We start from the raw sequence: 20300 nt of genomic DNA on the forward strand, positions 1-20300 counted from the left end.
TGCCACAACACTTCAATTTGTTTAAAAAAATCAAAATAAATTAATAAAGCAAACACTAATAAATTGTGGTATGCCTATATACATATATATATGAATGAGAATGACCTATTTTGGTAGCTAATACTAATCTTCCTTCTGAGGTAGGATTATAAGTAATTAATTTTTCTTTATACTTATTTATATTTTCAAAATATTTGAACATCAACATTATTTTTTAGCCATTAAAAACCAACCAGTAGGAGGAGTGATGTCACTGTGATGACAACATAGGTCATTCCTGCCTTTGCTCACCCTTCCAAGAAGAACAGCTAACAACTATTCATGGTCAAGACACCACTATGAGAATCCTAGAACACAGGGATGAGGCTGAGCACCCCTGCACCACAGACACCAAGAGACCTCATTAGAAGGTAAGAGAAGTGGCTACACATTGATCACCTTGCCTATCCCCCAGGCTGGAGCAGCATTATGCTGAGAGCTCCCTCCTGAGCCTATGACACCTCCAGTGGGAAAGAGAGCCCAGGGAAACATCCAGCCTGCACCCAGTGTGGTGGGTCGCTTTCTGGGAGTCCCTACTTTGACTTCACTCCACAGGGATTTCAGAAGAATCTTCAGGGATCAACCACTGGGAATCTGACCATGACAGAGAAATTGGGTGGGAGGGCGGGGCTTGCAACAAGAGAACCTGGATCTTGGCAGCTCGAGTTCCTACCTGCAGAACCTAAGCAGTAGTGCCAGCCAGCAGTTTTGCTCAACTGCAGAAACCAAGTTCCTGTTGCAGTCTGACCAGGGAAATGGATGGGTGCAGGTCTGCCTAATTCAGGTCCTCAAATAATGACCTGAGTTTTGGTGGCTCTAAGAGCGTGATTTGCCCATTGCCAGGCAAGGTAGCTGAGTCACAGCCCAACAAGCTTCAGAATGTGACTGAAGGACCTGACCAGAAGGGCTGGTGAGAACACTTGGAAGCTTCATAGTCTGGCAACACTGGAGCCGAGAGGCAGGCAGGCAGTGCTGATCGTCCACAGAACAGAGCTATTACTGGGCAGGGAGGTTTCCCCTGCTATACCCAGGCAGGGGAATTAATCCATAGCCTCACCCTTGCCATTTCTATTCAACATAGTGCTGGAAGTCCTTGCCAAAGTAATCAGGCAAGAAGAAGAAATAAAAGACATCAGAATTGGAAAGAAAGAAGATAAACCATCTCTATTTGCAAATAATATGATTTTATATATTGAAAATCCTAAAGACTCCACCAAAAAACTGTTAAATGTAATTAACAAATTCAGTAAAGTTGCAGGATACAAAATTAATGTGCAAAAAATCAGTAGCATTTCTGTACACTAACAACACATTATCTGAAAAAGAAATAAAGAGAATCATCCATTTAAAATAGTACCCAAAAAATACTTAGGAATAGGGTCTTCCCTGGTTGCACAGTGGTTGAGAGTCTGCCTGCCAATGCAGTGGACATGGGTTCGTGCCCTGGTCTGGGAAGATCCCACATGCCGTGGAACGACTGGGCCTGTGAGCCATGGCCGCTGAGCCAGTGCATCCAGAGCCTGTGCTCCATAATGGGAGAAGCCACAACAGTGAGAGGCCCGCATACCACAAAAAAACAAAAAACAAAAAACAACTTAGGAATAAACTTAACAAGGAAGTGAAAAATCTTTACTCTGAAAACTACAAGACACTGATGAAAGAAATCTAAGGAGACACACATAAATGGACAGGTTTCTCATGTTCACAGATTGGAAGAATTAATATTGTTAAAATACCAATATTACCAAAAGCATCTATAGATTCAATCCAATCCCTACCAAGATTCCAATGACATTTTTTATAGAAGTAGAAAAAACAATCTTAAAATTTAAATGGAAACAAAAAAGCAATTCTTTGAAAGAAGAACAAAGCAGGGGATATCACAATTTCCTGATTTCAAGCTATACTATAAATGTATAGTAATCAAAACAGTATGGTACTGGCACAGAAACAAACAAATAGATCAATGGAACAGAATCAAGAGTCCCAAAATAAACCAAGTATATAAGTTCAACCAATATTTAACAAAGAACCCAAGAATACTCAATGGAGAAAAGACAGTCTTTTTTAATAAATGGCACAGGGATAACAGATATTCACAAGTAATAGAATTAAACAAGGCCCCTGTCTTAAATCATTCACAAAAGCTAACACCAGATGAATTAAAGACTTAAATGTAAGATCTGAAAATGTGAAATTCCTAGAAGAAAAAGTAGAAAAAATGCTTCTTGACAAGGGTCTTGACATTGATATTTTTGGATATGACACATAAATATAAGCAACAAAATTAAATATGCACCCCAATGTTCATAGCAGCACTATTTACAACAGCCAGGACATGGAAGCACCTAAGTGTCCATCAACAGATGAATGGATAAGGAAGATGTGGGGTATATATACAATGAAACATTACTCAGCCATAAAAAAGAATGCAATTTGCAGCAACATGGATGGACTGAGAGATTATCATACGAAGTGAAGTAAGTCAGACAGAGAAAGACAAATACCATATGATAACAGAATCTAAAAAAAATTATAGAAATGAACTTATTTACAAAACGGAAACAGACTCACAGATGTAGAAAACAAACTTATGGTTACCAAAAGGGAAAGGGCAGGGGAGGGATAAACTAGGAGTTTGGGATTAACAGATAAACACCTCTGTACATAAAATAGATAAACAACAAGCACTTACTGTATAGCAAAGGGAACTACATTCAATATCTTGCAATAACCTACAAAAAGAATCTGAAAAATAATATATATACATATATAGGTATAACTGAATCATGTTACTGTACACAATATTGAAAATCAACCATACTTCAATAAAAAAATAAAATAAACAAGTGAGACTATATCAAACTAAAAAGCTTCTTCACAGTAAAAATAAAAAACGATCAAAAAAGTGAAAAACAAACCACCCACTTGGAAAAACGATGTGCAGAGCATACATCTCATAAGGAGTTAATATCCAAAATAAATTAAAAAGCTCATAGAACTCAATATCAAAAAAACCAAACACTCCAATTTAAAAAATGAGCAAAAGACCTGAATAGACATTTTTCCAAAGATGATACAAGAATGGTCAACAGGTAAATGAAAAAAGGCTCAATATCACTGGTCTTTAGGGAAATGCAAATAAAAATCACTATGAGATGTCACTTCATGCATTTTAAAGTGGTTAACACCAAAAAGAAGGGATAACAAATGCTGGTGAGGATGTGGAGAAAAGGGAAAATTTGTGCACTGTTGGTGGGTTTGTAAACTGGCACAGATCCTAGACAAAACAGTATGTAGACTCCTCAAAAAATTAAAAATAGAATTACCATATGATCAAGGGATTCTAATTCTGAAAATATATCCAAAGGAAATGAAAAACTATCTTGAAAAGATATTTGTACCTCCATGTTCACTGCAGTATTATTTACAATAGTCAAGACATGGAAACAATCTAAGTGTCCATTGATGGATGAATGGATAAAGAAGATTATATATATATATATGAATATATATAATATTGTATTATATATTATATATATTATATAATGGAATAGTACATATAATATATAATATCATATATAATATTATATAATGGAATATTATATATAATATTAAATAATATATATAACATATTTATTATATATTAATATATAATATATTAACATATATTTATATAAAACATACAAATATAATATAATATATAAATATATAATCTTGATTATATATTAATATATAATCATTATATTATACAATATATATTACAATTAACATATTATATAATATTTAATAAATAATGTGACTATATACCACAGCAGTGGTAACTATAGTCATCATGTTGTACATTACATCCCTAGTACTTTATTTACCTTACTACTGGACGTTGGTACGTTTTGACCACCTTTCTGCAATTATACATTATACATGTAATATATATAATATATAACATTAATATATCATTAATATATTAATATAATTTAACCTTAATATATTATATTATACCATAATATAATATTATTAATATAATATTAATAAAATATATTTATACTATATAATATATGTTAGTGAAATATACATTATATAGTATATTTCATTTATACACTGTATATTATATATTATGTATATTCATATATTATAATATATTAAACATTACATATATTATTTATATTTCATCATATATAAAATATTGATTGTATTTAACAAAATATCAAATATTATGTGTAATATATAATATTATAAAATATAATTAATATATTAATATATGATTATTTTATATTAATATAATTATACAATATATTATTTATATAATAATATATTTATGTATTGCATTATATTGTATATAATATATACTATATATAAAAACATTAATATTATATAATATATTAATATATTATACATTATATGATATATTAATATTTCTAACATATGATATAGGTATATTAATATATACATCTTATATTATTATAATTATATAATATAATATATAATATGTAATATATTTTATATATTATATATACACGCACACTTGTTTTTGTCATTAGTGGTGAGCCTACAACCATGAATTGCTTACGTTACAATAGGCCAAAAAAATAATTATGAGAATAATACTTTATGTTCAATACAAAACTACCAATTTCAAGCCAATATTCTTAAGGAAAAAATCTGGGTCATGTTACATTAATGGGCAAGAGTATAAATATTCATAAAGTTTCCTTGTAAATAGATATTTTTGTGAGAGAAAAAAATAAGAAAAAAGAAACGTGAAACGATATTCAAAGAACAAAAAGCTTAATGTGTTCCTATACAAACAAAAAGCTTAATGTGTTCCTATACAAACAACAAAAAGCTTAATGTGTTCCTATACAAACAACAGAGCAAAAGAGCAAGATTTCCAAATTAAAGGCGCATGTGTTAAGAAAGATGTGACAAGTACTTGATTGGAAATAAGGTATTGAAAACGAGATTAAAACAATCGGATGAGATATTTACAGAATGAATTAGAGAGGTGCTCGAAAAGGTAGTGAGTTCTGAAATTTCCACCTCTTACATCAAAGGAAAAATCATATCATATCCTGGCCCTAATCCCCATCAACAATGATCAATTTTTGTAAGATTTGCCTAACTGATCCGCATGGATTAATTGCCATGGGAGAGGCAGAGCCGTTTGGGGCATCTTCTTTCTCGGTGAGTTTCAGGCTTATGATCTAAGTGTAACTCACTACATAAAGATTAAATACTTTCATACTTAGCATATTAGAATCAAATTCACACGCATTATTTTTAAACACTGATTACTTGAATTCCCGTTTAAAATGCCATCTAGCTCAGAAGGAGATTTTTTCTAACTGCCCCTTCTGTGTATATAGAAACAGATAAAAGTTATATTATCTCTGAAAAAAAACCTGACCGATTACCTATAGCCAAAATCAGAGAGAAGTTTATATTAATAAAAAGATGTTGGAGATAAACAAAACAAAATTATTCACGTTTTCTCATTTTTATCACTAATATAAGCAATCCAGCCACTTGCAAAAAAAAATAATAGAAAGGAACTTTTTTCACCTTTTCTTACTGACATTTATGGCTCAAAGCCTTGTTTTTAAGCACTCAAAAATTGGATGGTGTTAAACTTCTTCTGGACTCCCTGTTCTCTTTTATTTACTTATTTTTGTCTTAAAAGTAGTTTTTAAATACTTGATAGTATAGTTGATTTACAATATTGTGTTAGTTTACCTCTTTTATTTATTTTTTGATGATAACTTACACCTCATCCCACCTGAGAATATTTTCAACATAATACTGTCCTGGAGAAAGTTAATTGTGTAGCAAAAAGCAAACAAGCAAGAAAACAAACAAAAACAAAAATACTATTTCATACTCAAAAAGGTTCTGGAGGTACTGAGTTAGACTAAAACACTTTTCTCCACAGCAGCAGGACTGCTCCGAGATTTTACATCTGAATCTAACATCTAAGACAGTGTCTGATAAAATGAATATTTGTTGAATAAATTAGTGATGCATTTCGTAAAACCTATGTAGGAGCATCCAGTTTTCAACTTTTTGTTTTCTTTCTTGCTTGCTGATTTCTATTTAGCTCTTTAATAGATGTTGAATAAATGAATAATATCTAATTCATGTATTTACAAATTTACACATTTGCAAAGCAATGCTTTATGCCTCTGGCTCCTTGAGTAATAAAGGTTATAATATTATTGCTATTAGTATATCAGCAGTAGTAATAGTTTTAACTGTAATGACGGTAATAGTATGAAGTATCAACCAAATGCAGTCACCAAGACAAATGTTCTAGAAACTCTGCACCTCATCTCAGTTTTGTAAAATCTGAGGACATAGACATCATTGTACACATTCTATAGGTATAGAATTGAGAAGAGAATTTGGAATTCTAAAAATTTTCTTTGAGAACCTCAAAAACAAATTACATGAGGAAATTGTTTGGTAGCATTTAAATGTGGTTTAGCAGGAGTCAGTATAAAGAAATGAATGCTTTGTTGTAAAAATTAGGTAAATGATTTGGTTCTTCTAAAAGAGAATACTAAACATATGGAAAACATCATGAGGAAAGACACATTAGCTAAATGTCTATTAAGTGTAAGAGAAGAAAAAGGCACACGGTATTTCTTTAGGGGAAAGCTAAATATTGCCTGTTCTACTCTCTTTGCTACCAGTTAATGGGGTACTGTTACTTGTGATATTGGAACTCATTTGTTTTACTCTGTTTTTACCCAGTTATGAAGACTCAGATCATTTGAGTGAAGAAAAACAGAGACTGTGCAATTGTTTAGTGTTAAGTAGATTAAGTAATTTGTTCACTGGTGTTTTACTTAGGTACTTGGGAATATGCAAAAGGGTGAGACTCAATTTTTACATAAAAAATTAAGACAAGTATATAGGGCCATGTACGTTTCTTCCATTACTGAAATGCTGTACGTTTTGTCACCTCATTTTCTTGCTCTTTTGGGTTTGGGTGGTTATAAATATCCCCCACTCAAATCTATAGTGTCAATTATTTCTCTATAGTAAGGAATATCTGATAATTATGAATTCTTGACTCCCATACAACCATGTACTGCCCTATAAGTCATATGTTTAAGTAATAAAAAAAAATACAATAAACCTGGGAACCCAAGAATGATCCTTCTATTACATTATTAGTATGTGCTTTCCAGACTGAGGGGGATGTTCCATTTATAACTCTCATTTGTTTCCTACCATCATGGCCAAGTTTCCACCTACTACATGTCTCCTTGCCATCATTTTAACTTCCAGTTTGGAGCACTGTAAACTGTTTCCTAACCCCTAAATTAAAACAAATGATATCCACTCCACATGCACCAGCAATCTGACTAGAAGCCACTTCAAAGATTCCATTTTAAAGAATGAAGTATGGCCACTGCTTCCTGAAGCCAGAGTTAGCCTAGTTCATAACCAAGTGGGACTTTCTCTGATTTCCCTTCTACTTAAACACTGACAGGTTTGGTTTTGGTTTTTGTTTTTATTTTTTTCCTAAGACATTTTTTCTCCTCTGCTCAAGGTAATCCTGGTTATTTTGTTGTTGCTGCTGCTTTTATTGGGAAGGGCCCTGGAGGACTCTGCCTCACTCAGCGTTGCCAGGGACCAACCAGTACACATATGTCTGCAAAGACATTCCAAGACAATGCTCCGCTGTCTGTGTGAGCATACACCTCCCCAAACATTTACAGACTGTCTCAGCTACACACAGTTTCAAAGAGAGCAGAAGTGTATATTTTTTCTTACACTGGCACTGGCTTATCAAACTGGATGAAAGTGGATGAAACTGTTTGAAAGTGGATGGCAGCAAACACAAACTCTACAACTCCAACGTTAAATTGTTCATTTAAACTGGCCACTCGGGCTGCATATTGCTTCTTACACAAGCTGCTCTTACCCTCTCCTCCACCCACTTACACTGCCACTACACGTCAAGGTCTGGGCAATGCAATACCACCACGCTCCAAGTGCACTTTCCCAGGCCCCTCGCCTCCCTTCTGCCCTCCCACCTCATGTACATGCTTAGAGCTTGTGCACATAGTAAAAGAACAGAAAACACAATGACAGATACTTGTGGACACGTTTCCTGCTAACTTGTGCCAAAGAGCACAAGAGATGCCAAAGAGCAAAATATCGACCCTTCCCCTGACAGACATACACACACACATACACACCTAGACATACAGATACACATAGACACATACACACAAATACACATATACATGTACACACACATGCATACGCACATATGCATATACACATGCACACACAGAGACACACACAGGCATACATACACACACAGAGAGACATAAACACACACACATACACATACACACATAGACACATACACACCCCCCCCCCCCAAATAATTCAGCTTAAATTGAAGATATGTTCCTTCTGAAAAGATTTATATTCTTCCTGACATCTGTAGGTGCTACTAATTCACACCCATCTGAAAATAATTTGCCTGCTTGAGTCTTTCACATTCTGCAAGCAATGTGAATTTCAACCCTAAACTCACAACAGGTCAACAAATAGTTATGACATATAAAGGGGGCTTGTCTATTTCTCCTTCACCCATAGCCAAGGCCATTAGAATAAATATCCTTGCTGCCTTCTCCCGTTGTTAGGTGGTTTTTGCTGGTTCACCCTTTTTGACTGAAGGTGTGGTGTTTTTTTTGCGGGGTGAGGGGCCTCAGCCTTATACAGGTTCTGGCCTGTGCTCCCCATCTTGCTTGGGCCCAAGGTCCTTTCCTGTCCCCACCCCGTACTGCTGTTACAGTATGGATGGGCAAATGCCCCAGAATTGCAGTCCGCATCTCTTTGTAAATGGAGACTCTGCAGTTCATCTAATTCAGCGAATGTTATAAAGCTCAGGTTCCCCTCTGAATACAATAGTCGTCTTTCAGCTCCTAGGACATGCTCTTCCCTCTCCAAGGCCTTTTGCCCGAGTGGTGTTTCATGTGCTTGAACATTCTTTTCACACATTGATGCCCATACACACACACAAACGCATGCACACACACACACACACACACACACACACACACACACACACCCCTTATTGAGGTTCCTTTCTTCTCATTCTTTATATCTGATTTTAAATCTTACTTTCTCAGACAGCCTTAACCGTCACACTCACAATGGGGCAACAGCAATATTTTGCAGTGGGGCATTTTCAACAGGCAGAAAGTTTCCAGAATCAGATCTTTGGGTTCCCAGAATGTGCACTATAGCCCTGGATCCCAAAACCCAAAACTATCACTCATTATATAATAAATATGCTACATGAATAAAACATGACTCAAGTGTTACCGTCTAGAGGATATATCCATATGAGAAATGAGAGAGATGCACAGACACACACACACAGACACACACACAGACCTCTCCAGGAACTTGCTGGTGAGGAACACTTAATAAGTTACAGTTGCAGCTGAACACAGAATCCTCCTGAAGTGATGCCTAGTTCTCTATTGTTTTAGAAACTAGAATAGAGAAGGAAAATTGTCAAAACGCCCCAAAGTCCATGGGATATCATTTTTTCTTCTAATTCAATACAATGTTCCTTGCCTGTTTCCAGAGGACAAATAAGGATTTGTGCACATATGTTACAAAGTCCAAATAAGCCCTTGTGGGGCTTGATAGTCACAGGTTTTTTTAACTTCTGCCAAACAACTGTGCACTGCAGGATGATGACATTAAGCTTTATGTATTGATTTTCAGCCTCACCAAAAAGCTTTCAGACACTCTTATCTTTAGTTGTCAAAATCTTGGGTTCGAAGAACATCCAGTGAATCTATTTTTATCCGAGTTTAAGAAATAACATCAATTTAAAAATAAATACCTTAAAATGCAATTTATATCTACTCCTTTCAATAAATACATTAAAAAGAACTGAGGTATCATTAGAATGTAATAAGCAACTCTTAATCCTCCAACTTTCTAGCTCTCTTGATTTTGATCAGAACATACTTGATAAAAACCAGGGGTTCTTTCAAAAGGATGCTTGCCAACATCAAGAAGACATCTTAAACAAAATAGTCTGTATTTCAGCACACCTCCTCATCACAGAGCACCAAATTATCCAAAGGAGCATAAGTTACATGATTACAACAGTACACGCTACTATCTCCGTGCTTTGCACTCCTCAAAAATGCCATCATTTTTCAATCTATCAACTTTTCAGGCTGAGAGCAAGTGGGAGTTGAAAAAAGCAGACATAGCTCTGAGAAGATTAATACTTTTAAAAAGAACAAATTCAGGGATTTTATCAAATCAAATGAACAGTAATAAGACATCATTGCCCTGGAAAGCATGGGCAATTTACAAATATTTCCTGAGTGCACGTCATGTGTCAGGTACTGTTTAAATGTCTCTTGATTTTTAATCTAGCTTTTCTTCTGTCATGTCACACTGCCTCCCTTCTAGTTTTCTACCAACCAATTTACAGCTATTCAATGTTCTCCCTTCATTCTAAACCTAACCACAGCATTCAAACAATGGCTCGATTAATGTATACTTCTACAATAACAATTTCTTACTGGGTCAGCATGTTAGGAAACTAGGAGAGAAGGCTTGGCATGGAGTCGGAAGCCCCAGTCTCTGGTCTCAACTCCAGCACTTTGTAGCTGTGTGATCTTGGGCAGGTCACGTAACCTCCAAATCCTGTTTCCTGATACATAACAGGTTAATGCTATGTATACTGCAAAGGTTGCTGTGAGGGTAAAATGAAATAACGTACATGGAAGAGGTGAAAAAAGGGCTTGAAACACTGTGGATGCCCAATAAGTATCAACACTTGAATCTCAAAAAAAAAATGTTATATTCATAGCAATTTATAAATATTGTCTCACTAAAGCTCTTAATATGTTTATATGGCAAATAAGTATACACACCTTTATACATACACACAAATAATACAAAATACCTGAAGGGCCGTAAGGATATTTGCTAAGGCTTGTCCGTATGTGTCATGACAGTGAACAGCAAGAGCCCTGGGTGGGATTTCTTTCATGACACTTTCCAGCATCCTCTTCATGCTTCCTGGAGTTCCCACTCCAATTGTGTCTCCCAGGGAAATCTCGTAACAGCCCATGCCATACAATCTCTTAGACACCTATCAAGAAAAGTGACAAGCTAGTAAAACAATGGAAATGAACACACTCAAACCCTGTTGTTCCTTAGCAAACATCATCTAGAAGTAAACATCACAACTAAGATAACTTGCATATCCATGGAAATGTATATTTTAGTTTTCTAGTCCTTGTCCTTGCTCATTAAATCCCAAGCATTATATAAAACTTTGAATGACATTCCTGTAGTTATCTTTCTCTAATATTCAAGTTTGCCTCAGAATCGTATCTATCTAAGTAGCTACATGTTCATTTATGAAAGTATAAGCTACAATTTCATTTATGAGAGGCTTATTTTCTCAGCCCTTTAATCAAACAGAAGCATCACAGATTTACTTTGGAACTAGTATTTCTCAAGGCGGTCAAGAGATGTCAATCAAGTAGCTTTGTAATCGGTACAGACACTTGATATTTTTGGCTTAAATTTTCTAGCTCATAAATAGATGCTCTTGAGTTTGGTAAACTTTGTGCTCCCTTCAAGCCAAATAACTAATGTTACTTTCAAAGAGCAATATGAATTTTAATGAAGGCAGCATTGTATGTTGACAAAGACATGGCTTCTGGAATCAGACAGGCCTGGATTGAAATCTCAGCTGCCACAAATGCTAGTCATGTGATACTGGGCAGAAGATGAACCTTTTGAAGCCTCAGCCCCTATTCTGTAAAATACAAACAATAAAACACCATTATTTAGCATGTTTTCTAAGCCTTACTAATTAATTTTTCAAAATCACAATAATAATGATGAAGTGAGTGTTGACATGTTTGGTTGTGAAAATGAGAATATATAAAAATCACTTTGTGCAAAATCAGACACATGGTCACCCCTTAACTCATGCCTTATGTGTGTCTTTGGTGCTTATTTTACATCAGGTGCTGCCCTAGATGCTGGGATATGATGGGGATGCAGATGTTAAGGGTCCAGGCTCAAGGTATTATGGAATCTGGAGTCAAGTGAGGACAGACCCTAATCAATTCCACTCAGGAATGTGTAAACACAGCTAACATAATAATTTTGGAACAAAGAAACAAGATTCTAAGAGCATGTAGCAAAGGAAATTGACCTAGATCTGTCAAGCAGGAAGGGCCTCAGTGACAGCCTGAGATAAAGTCAGCATCAACTTGTCGAAGAGGTTGTGGAGGAAGGGTGTGAGAAGAACTTTCAGGTGGAATTTCAGGCAGCTGAAATATCAAATACTAAGGGGATTCCAAGTAGGAAGGAAGGTCATGGGAATTCCCTGGTGGTCCAGTGGTTGAGGTTCCGCACTTCCACTGCAGGGGGCGCGGGTTAAATCACTGGTCGGGGAACTAGAATCCCCCATGCCATGGGGTGTGGCCAAAGGAAGAAAAAAAAAGGAGGGAAGGTCAGATGCAAAGGACAGATGTGACAAGAAAGCAAAAACCAAGGGGGAATGGGGCTCCATAAAGCTGGGGAGGAAGGCCCGGGGCAGAGCGTACAAACAGTACACACAGCCTTGCAAACTGACCGGGTTTTGGATTTTGGTTGAGGTGTCTATCATAAGAGCAGTAGAAAGCCTTGACCAAATGTGGAGTAGTGGTGACATAATGGGATTTATGTTTCAGAAAGGCAGTATCAATATAACATCAAAAATAGTTTGAAGGGAACTCAGAAGGGCTACCTAGTCCAGGTAGGAGACAATTATTGGATGGACACTTGGATAAAAAAAAACATAATACTGATTCTCCTCTTTCTTCTCCTTTATTTAAAAAGGTACATACATTCAACTGTTAAATATACAGGTCTTTGGAATCATATAGAAAGCATGTAGATGACTAACTGAATTTCTCTCTTCATTTCCATCTGTATGTTTTTGGCCTCACATAGATAATTAATCTCCTCAAAACTCTCTATTAAATGCTGGAATTTCTTAATGGCCACATAGAGAAGAATGAGGCTTCCATTCAAGTGGCTGGAGGAAAATCCTAAGTGTGGGGTCAAGGCAATCCAAGGGCTACAAGAGTGCCAGGGATGCTGACTTAAGGAAGGGAAGTTTTCACATGGAAGAGGCTTGAACATGTTCGAGTATCAGTGGGAAGGGCTCTGCAGTTGCATATACAGGGGAGTAAGCGACAGGAAGGGCTAGAGGCTTCAACACAGGGAACACAGTCTGCAAGAGTCATTTTGGAAAGGAGACAGGGAGTTGTTCCACACAGGATAGTGTGGAACAGAAGACCAGGTAAGGTCGCTGGTCATGAATTCCTAATGCTTCCAATCTGCCTGTTCCAGGATTCTCTTCAGCAACACCCTGGATATTATGGAGCAGGAATGCAGAGCCTGAGACTGTGTGTGGTCTGTCCAGAGGTGGCACAAGCCAGAAGGAAGAAAAGCAAGGGGTGGGTGTATAGGCAGAGTTGGATTCAGGTTTTGTGGAGTCTGAAGTTATACTATTTTGGAAATGTTCTATAAGAAGAGAATACATAAGGACTTCCCTGGGAGCGCAGTGGTTAAGAATCCACCTGCCAATTCAGGGGACATGGGTTCGATCCCTGGTCCAGGAAGATCCCACATGCCACGGAGCACCTAAGCCCGTACACCACAACTACTGAGCCTGCGCTCTAGAGCCCATGAGCCACAACTACTGAGCCTGCGTGCTGCAGCTACTGAAGCCCGCATGCCTAGAGCCCGTGCTCTGCAACAAGAGAAGCCACTGCAATGAGAAGCCCGTGCACCGCAATGAAAAATAGCCCCTGCTCGCTGCAACTAGAGAAAGCCCGTGTGCAGCAACAAAGACCCAACACAGCCAAAAAATAAATAAATAAATAAATAAAAATTAAAAAAAATAATAAAAACCGTAAACTGATTTTTAAAAAAGGGATATATAGTTGTGAATACAAATTAATAACAGAGCCTTAGAAGGGTCCCATGCCAGCGAAGGACTGCAAAATTTCAGCTTCATAAAGATGCAAACTGTTATACATAGGATGGATAAACAACAAGGTCCTACTGTATAGCACAGGGAACTATATTCAATATCCTGTGATAAACCATATGGAAAAGAACATGAAAAAGAATACATATGTATAACTGAGTAACTTTGCTGTATAGCAGAAATTAAATGCAACATTGTAAATCAACTACACTTCAATAAAATTTTTTAAATATTTAATTTTCATTATTTTATAGTATTGATATATCTGCCTCTGTGGGCAATTGTCTTGCTTAATTAATAGATGATGGTATATCTCTCACTGGAAACATCTGCAGTTCAAATGAATACACAAAACAGGAATTGCTTTAGCCAAACCAAAGTTTATCCTGTCAAAAGTTCGATATTCTAACAATCCCATCTTCACTGCTTCAGCACCACATCCCTAAACTTATAAAAATTAACCTTAACAGCAGTGCACAAGAATATGCTATTTCATATACAAATGAGTTTCTGAGTCTAATATAATTTCAAAGACAAGCATTTTGTATTCATTGGTATCAATTAAGAAAAAGGAACAGGAAGTAGAAAATGAACTTCAATAAGTAGGTCCTTAATGACTATAATAAATAGCTGTAAAATTGCTCTGGAATAATAGCAACTTGAATCTCAGCAGAAAGAGCTATAGAATCTTAAAGGAACAAAAACATGGAAGCAGTATGTACTCTGATACAAATGCCAAAATACGCAGGAGACAACAAAGGGACACTACCTGAGCAACCAAGGCAAAGTTTGAGTATATGTGCAAAAACTGCCCCAGAATTCTGATAGAAAGTAGAAAGGTTGCTCAATATGTTCTATTCACATAAAAACAAATCAGGTGTTTTTATTCCCTCAAACTTTGGACACCCATATGATAAGAATCAAATGTTAACTCTGGACAGTAATAGGCACTATCTAAGTCCTTAGTGTTAAAATAAAACTATTATCTAAGTGATCTAATAAATGCCTCCCAGTCCATGGTTCTCCTTGGTCTAGTTGTGCAAATGCAAAAAACATTAGGAAAAACAGCCCACTTTTTAAAATAATACACATCATTTTACCATGAACCAGAAAACCAGGCGTATATCTTACTTCTGTTACTTTCTGCGGTGTGATGTTTCCTTCATATGGACAGCCCAGGGCACAGGATACATACCTAAATTTAAAATACAGAGCCATATAAATATGCATCTGGTGGATAAGCCGTTTCCTAATTTCCATTTTATAAAAATGAAGAAATAGCCAAAGAGTCATCAAGAAAATTTATTTTACTCTATTCCTTCATTATTATTCTCAGACCAAACAAAAACAATTGGAAACATTTTCAATTTAACTCACATTTTAGTTTTTCTAATAATTACAATTTGATATACGTTATTGGATGGCAGATGGGAATAAGACAAGTGTTCATCTCGTGAGATTGCTTAAACTATAGCAATACGTTAACATTCAAAGCAGAAAATACCAGTGAAATATATTGTTTTATTTCAATAAGTATATACATTCAACTGTTAAATATCCAGGTCTTTGGAATCATATAGAAAGCATGTAGATGACAAACTGAATTTCTCTCTTCATTTCCATCTGGCTGTTTTGGCCTCACGTAGATACAGTCATTAATCACCCCCAAACTCCCAGAACTGATCACAACCTCAAAGTTCACCTTGTTTATCTCTATGGGTGTACCTAAAAATCATCCCCAACAGAAGAGTGTCTAGTCTATGTTTAAAAGGCTCCAAATAAAGATATTCCATAAGCTTCTTCAACAATTTAATATAAAAAGTCAAGCCTTTCTTGCAAGGATGATGATACATTTCCATCTTAAAGTATGAAACTAGAAAAAAGCCTCTTTTAGCTATTTTCAGCTCAACACCAATCCCATTTTATTAAAGTTTTCTCAGAGATTTTACAACACTTGTATTAAAATAATGCACCATGTGTCTGATCATCAGGAATGAAGCAATTCACATGGGGGAGAGAGGGGTTGTGGGGAAGAAGGCTGGAAACAGTGTTCTTTGAGCCAGAATATGAAAGGCTTTAGATAGCAAGCCCTTGAATACTGTGCCATGGAGCTGAAATTTTGAGATCCCTGAAAATTATTTTGAGACATTCGTATGACAAGATCAGGTTTGTTTTCCAGAAATGCAACTCTTCATAAATTCTGGAAGTGGGTACCAAAGATGGAGGCAAAAACATGAGCAAAGATGATCCCATGTTTCCTTGATTCAATGTATATATATATGTAACTGAATCACTTGGCTGTACAGCAGAAATTAACACAACATTATAAATCAACTATACCTCAATTTAAAAAACAATGCTGTCAATTGGAAGATACACTAATTTCACAACAGGTTTTGGGGTAAAAACATGAAATATAGATTCAATAATTCAATACATATTCATTGATCTTAAAGATATAACCAAATTTCAAAAGTATTAAAATGTGAATAAAAATTGGGTTTTGGAATTAAAATAACTAAGCAGCTCCATAAGCTGGACAAGCAGTTATGAGGACAGAGAAGGAGAAAAAGAGGATAAAGTCAAGTAAAATTTGAAAGCCTATGCTGGACAGGAAACCCATCTCTCTGCTCTTTCAATCACTATAATTTAAGCTTAATATTCAAATGATTTGTATAAATTTACTCAAGATATGCAGAAAAGAAAATGTTCTTATGTGAACATAGTACTGGAGAAGGTGGCAAGGGATGAAAAAGGATTTTCTTTTTTTTTTTAACATCTTTATTGGAGTATAATTGCTTTATAATGGTGTGTTAGTTTTTGCTTTATAACAAAGTGAATCAGTTACACATATACATATGTTTCCATATCTCTTCCCTCTTGCATCTCCCTCCCTCCCACCCTCACTTTCCCAGCCCTCTAAGTGGTCACAAAGCACCGAGCTGATCTCCCTGTGCTATGTGGCTGCTTCCCACTAGCTATCTATCAATTCAGGTACAATGATGATAATGTGTTGAAAAGAGAAGTACATTTATTCTGAACCCCAAATATCTAGATGTGATTAAAAAGAAAGTCCAAGCTATTCATTTACATGCAATCACTCTAAATGCAAAAACAAGCAAAAGAAACCCAACAAATGTAAGACAATATAAAACAAACAAACCTCTCTAGCATTCTCTTAACTGAAAAGTAACAACCTGGCTATAGCTGCCCCTTTATGCCATGACCCTAACTCTCTCCATGTGCATTTTCACTCACTAGAGTTTTCCCTCTGAGTCCTTCCCTGGTCTATGGTTGGCCTGGTCTTCATTCTCCATTGCATGTTATCTTCATATGTTCTTCTCCACCCTTCTTTAACCTATTCACATGTGGGGCTACTTTCTGCAAAGTGAATGCAATGGTTCTTAACTGTGCTCATTAACTGTATTTTAACACTCGAAAACAGAGGTTGGCAAGCTAAGTCCCAGAGGCCAAATCCTGCTCACGGCTCTTTTGCAAATAAAAAATTTATTGGAACAAAGCCATGCCCATCTGTTTACCTATATTCCATGGATATTTTGCATTATACCAGCAGAATAGTAGTTGCATCAAAGACCATCTGACCCACAAAACCTAAAATATTACTATCTGGCTCTTTACACAAAAAGCTTGCCAACCACTTGTAAAAAGTGAGGGATTTTTGTGAGTATGAAAAGGCCTCCCTCATGATGAGAATAGGCTACCACGTCTGCTTTGACTGGTGGCAGAAGTCAGTTTCTAGACCTCTGCACTTCTCTGACAATCTATTACAATGCTTCTCAATCTTGACTGTACAGAATCACCTAGGGAGCTTAAAAAACAAAACAGACACTGGTGGGTAAGACACACTCCAAACCAATTAAATCAGAAACTCAGGGAATAGAATCTAACCACTAATTATTTTAAAATAATTTTCAAAGTTCCATTAAGCTGCCAAAATTGAAAACCACTCAACTATTAGCAATACTTCCTCACCTGGATTGTTGGATTGACACCCTTATGTAAAAGTGATGTTACACAGCCATGAGAGTATCTAATCTCAGGGATTTCCTCACTGCTACCCCACAGCATCTATCTTTGATTGGACCCACAGCATTCACGACATTTATCCATATTGAATTGGCTGGTGGTTGATTTCTTATAGACCTATTCCAAATAGTTTCTACTCTGCTGAAGCCCTGACCTGCAACCTCTCCATTTCTTTTTTCTTTTCATTCCTTCTTTCTGGCTCAATGTCCATTTTATTGAACTACAGCCTTTAGTAATTTTTTCAGCAAGGATAGACTTTTGCAGACTACTTTGTCAACAAATGGTTTTATTTCACTTTTATCAATGTGTAATAGTTTGGCTAGGTATGGAACTCTAGGTTGACAGGGTTTTTTTTTTTTGCCATTTTGAACATATTATTTCACTATTTCTCTTCTCAGTTTTTGCTGATGAGAATTTTTCTGTCTAATGATAATTCCTTTATTTTTATAGTAATTTTTTCTCTACTGCTTTAGGATTATCTGTTTATACCTAATATTCTACATTTTATAATGAGTATGTCAGGACTTGTTATACTTCTTCAATATTAACATTAATACTTTTTTCTCTTCTAGAAAATCATCAAAGTACTAGTTCATCAAAATATCTATTTTCCCTGTTTTCTCCTTCTGGGAATTCTATTAGGCATTCTCTCTTAATTTCACTTTCAAAATTTCTTTTATCTTTCTGTGTTTCATGATTGAAGTTTCCTCAAATTCTACTTCCAGACCATTAATCCTCTCTTCAACTGTAATCTGCTGTTCAATGCAATTATTGTTTTTATTTAACACATGTATTTTTCATTTCCATTTCTTTTCCTTAAATCTTCATTCGTTTTTCCATAAAGACCTGTTCTTTTATTATGTTCTTCCTTTGCCTTTATAAATAGGTTAAGCATTAATTTATAATATCCTTTTCAAATTATTCTATGTCCTTCTTTTCAGTGAAAATTCTCCTGCTTTTTCTTTTTCTTCTGCTTATTTTTCTTAGGATAGTTTGTTTCCTCATGTGGCCTGTAATTTTTACCATTAGTGCCTTTTCATGGTGATTTCAGTTTCTGTAGAAGGTCCTGAAGTGACAGTCCTGAGTTATTTTAATGTCCCTATAAAGGATATTTAATTTCCTTTTTCTCTTGCCTTGCAGACTTTACCAGTTCCCAGGCAAATGCCTACCTTCATTTCTCAATTTGGGTTTCCACAATACTCATATGTCATAAATCCACAACCCATAACACTGGCACGTATTTCAGTGACTTTGCACTGGCAAGGAAGTGCTTCCAGGCTCCAAGAACACTCAGTTCCAAATCCAGTCTTAGAAGAACACCTATCTTTTCCCATATAGATTTTAAAATCCCATTTCCAAGCCACCAGGGATTATATCTGGAATAGATACCCCCGTGTGTTAGTGGCATCAGCCTGCATCCTTACCACACTTTCTTTGATGAAATCTGAGGACTTTCTTTTCTTTTCTGAGCTTGGTTATATGTTTTACAAGTTGTTATATTTATGTGTCTGTAATGGGAACAGAAAAGGGAGTTTCTGTATCAGCTCAGTCCCCTATAGTCTCTCTTCCAGGAACAAATTCCCAATATTCTTATGAACATTACAAATCGATTGCTTGACACATTCACATGGCATATGAAGCTCAATAGATCCAAAATGATGCTCATTCCTGTTTTTCCCACATTTGCCATTAAAAAAAAAAGATACAGTCATTTTCAGCCACTAAATCACTTGAAGGTCAGCTTTGAGAACACGTTCATTAACCAGCATTGGCTGGTTCTTCCCTCCAGGCTCTAGAGCATATGAGCTCTGCCAGCGCCAGCCCACATGGACAGAACAGTACCCAAGCCCCTCCCCAGGATGGTCACAGACGTCACCTAAGTGCCCTCCTTGCCTCTAGTCTCACACCACTCCCTCATTTGCACTCCAATATCTGTTGCCAAAATAATATTCCTAGAGCATATTTTTACACTCTGAAAATCCTTAATGGCTTGCCATTGTCTACTGAATAAACTTGATATTCAAATTCAGCAATTTGTGAAGCCTCATCTTTCTGCCTCTCTTGCATTTCACGGCCTCAAAAGCTCTTATTACAGTAAATATAAACTTCTCCCTCTTATCCAAACATTTCTGGAGATTTCTCTTCACTATGCCTT

At 35.9% G+C, this 20300-nt stretch overlaps 1 protein-coding gene across 4 annotated transcripts in view; it reads right to left on the reverse strand.

Annotated features, from left to right (window-relative positions):
• The window catches only part of HMGCLL1 (3-hydroxy-3-methylglutaryl-CoA lyase like 1), a 137628-nt gene that overhangs the window by 41725 nt on the left and 75603 nt on the right, over positions 1-20300 (reverse strand). For all 4 annotated transcript variants that reach the window (XM_060021353.1, XM_060021352.1, XM_060021355.1 and 1 more), the window contains 2 exons: positions 15230-15293; positions 11003-11191 (listed from right to left, as the gene is read on the reverse strand). In XM_060021353.1, the coding sequence (XP_059877336.1) occupies positions 11003-11191; positions 15230-15293 (253 nt within the window). The remainder of the gene's footprint in view (positions 1-11002; positions 11192-15229; positions 15294-20300) is intronic.

This window comes from Delphinus delphis, chromosome 10, assembly GCF_949987515.2.
Source record: "Delphinus delphis chromosome 10, mDelDel1.2, whole genome shotgun sequence".
Taxonomy (NCBI): Eukaryota; Metazoa; Chordata; class Mammalia; order Artiodactyla; family Delphinidae; genus Delphinus; species Delphinus delphis.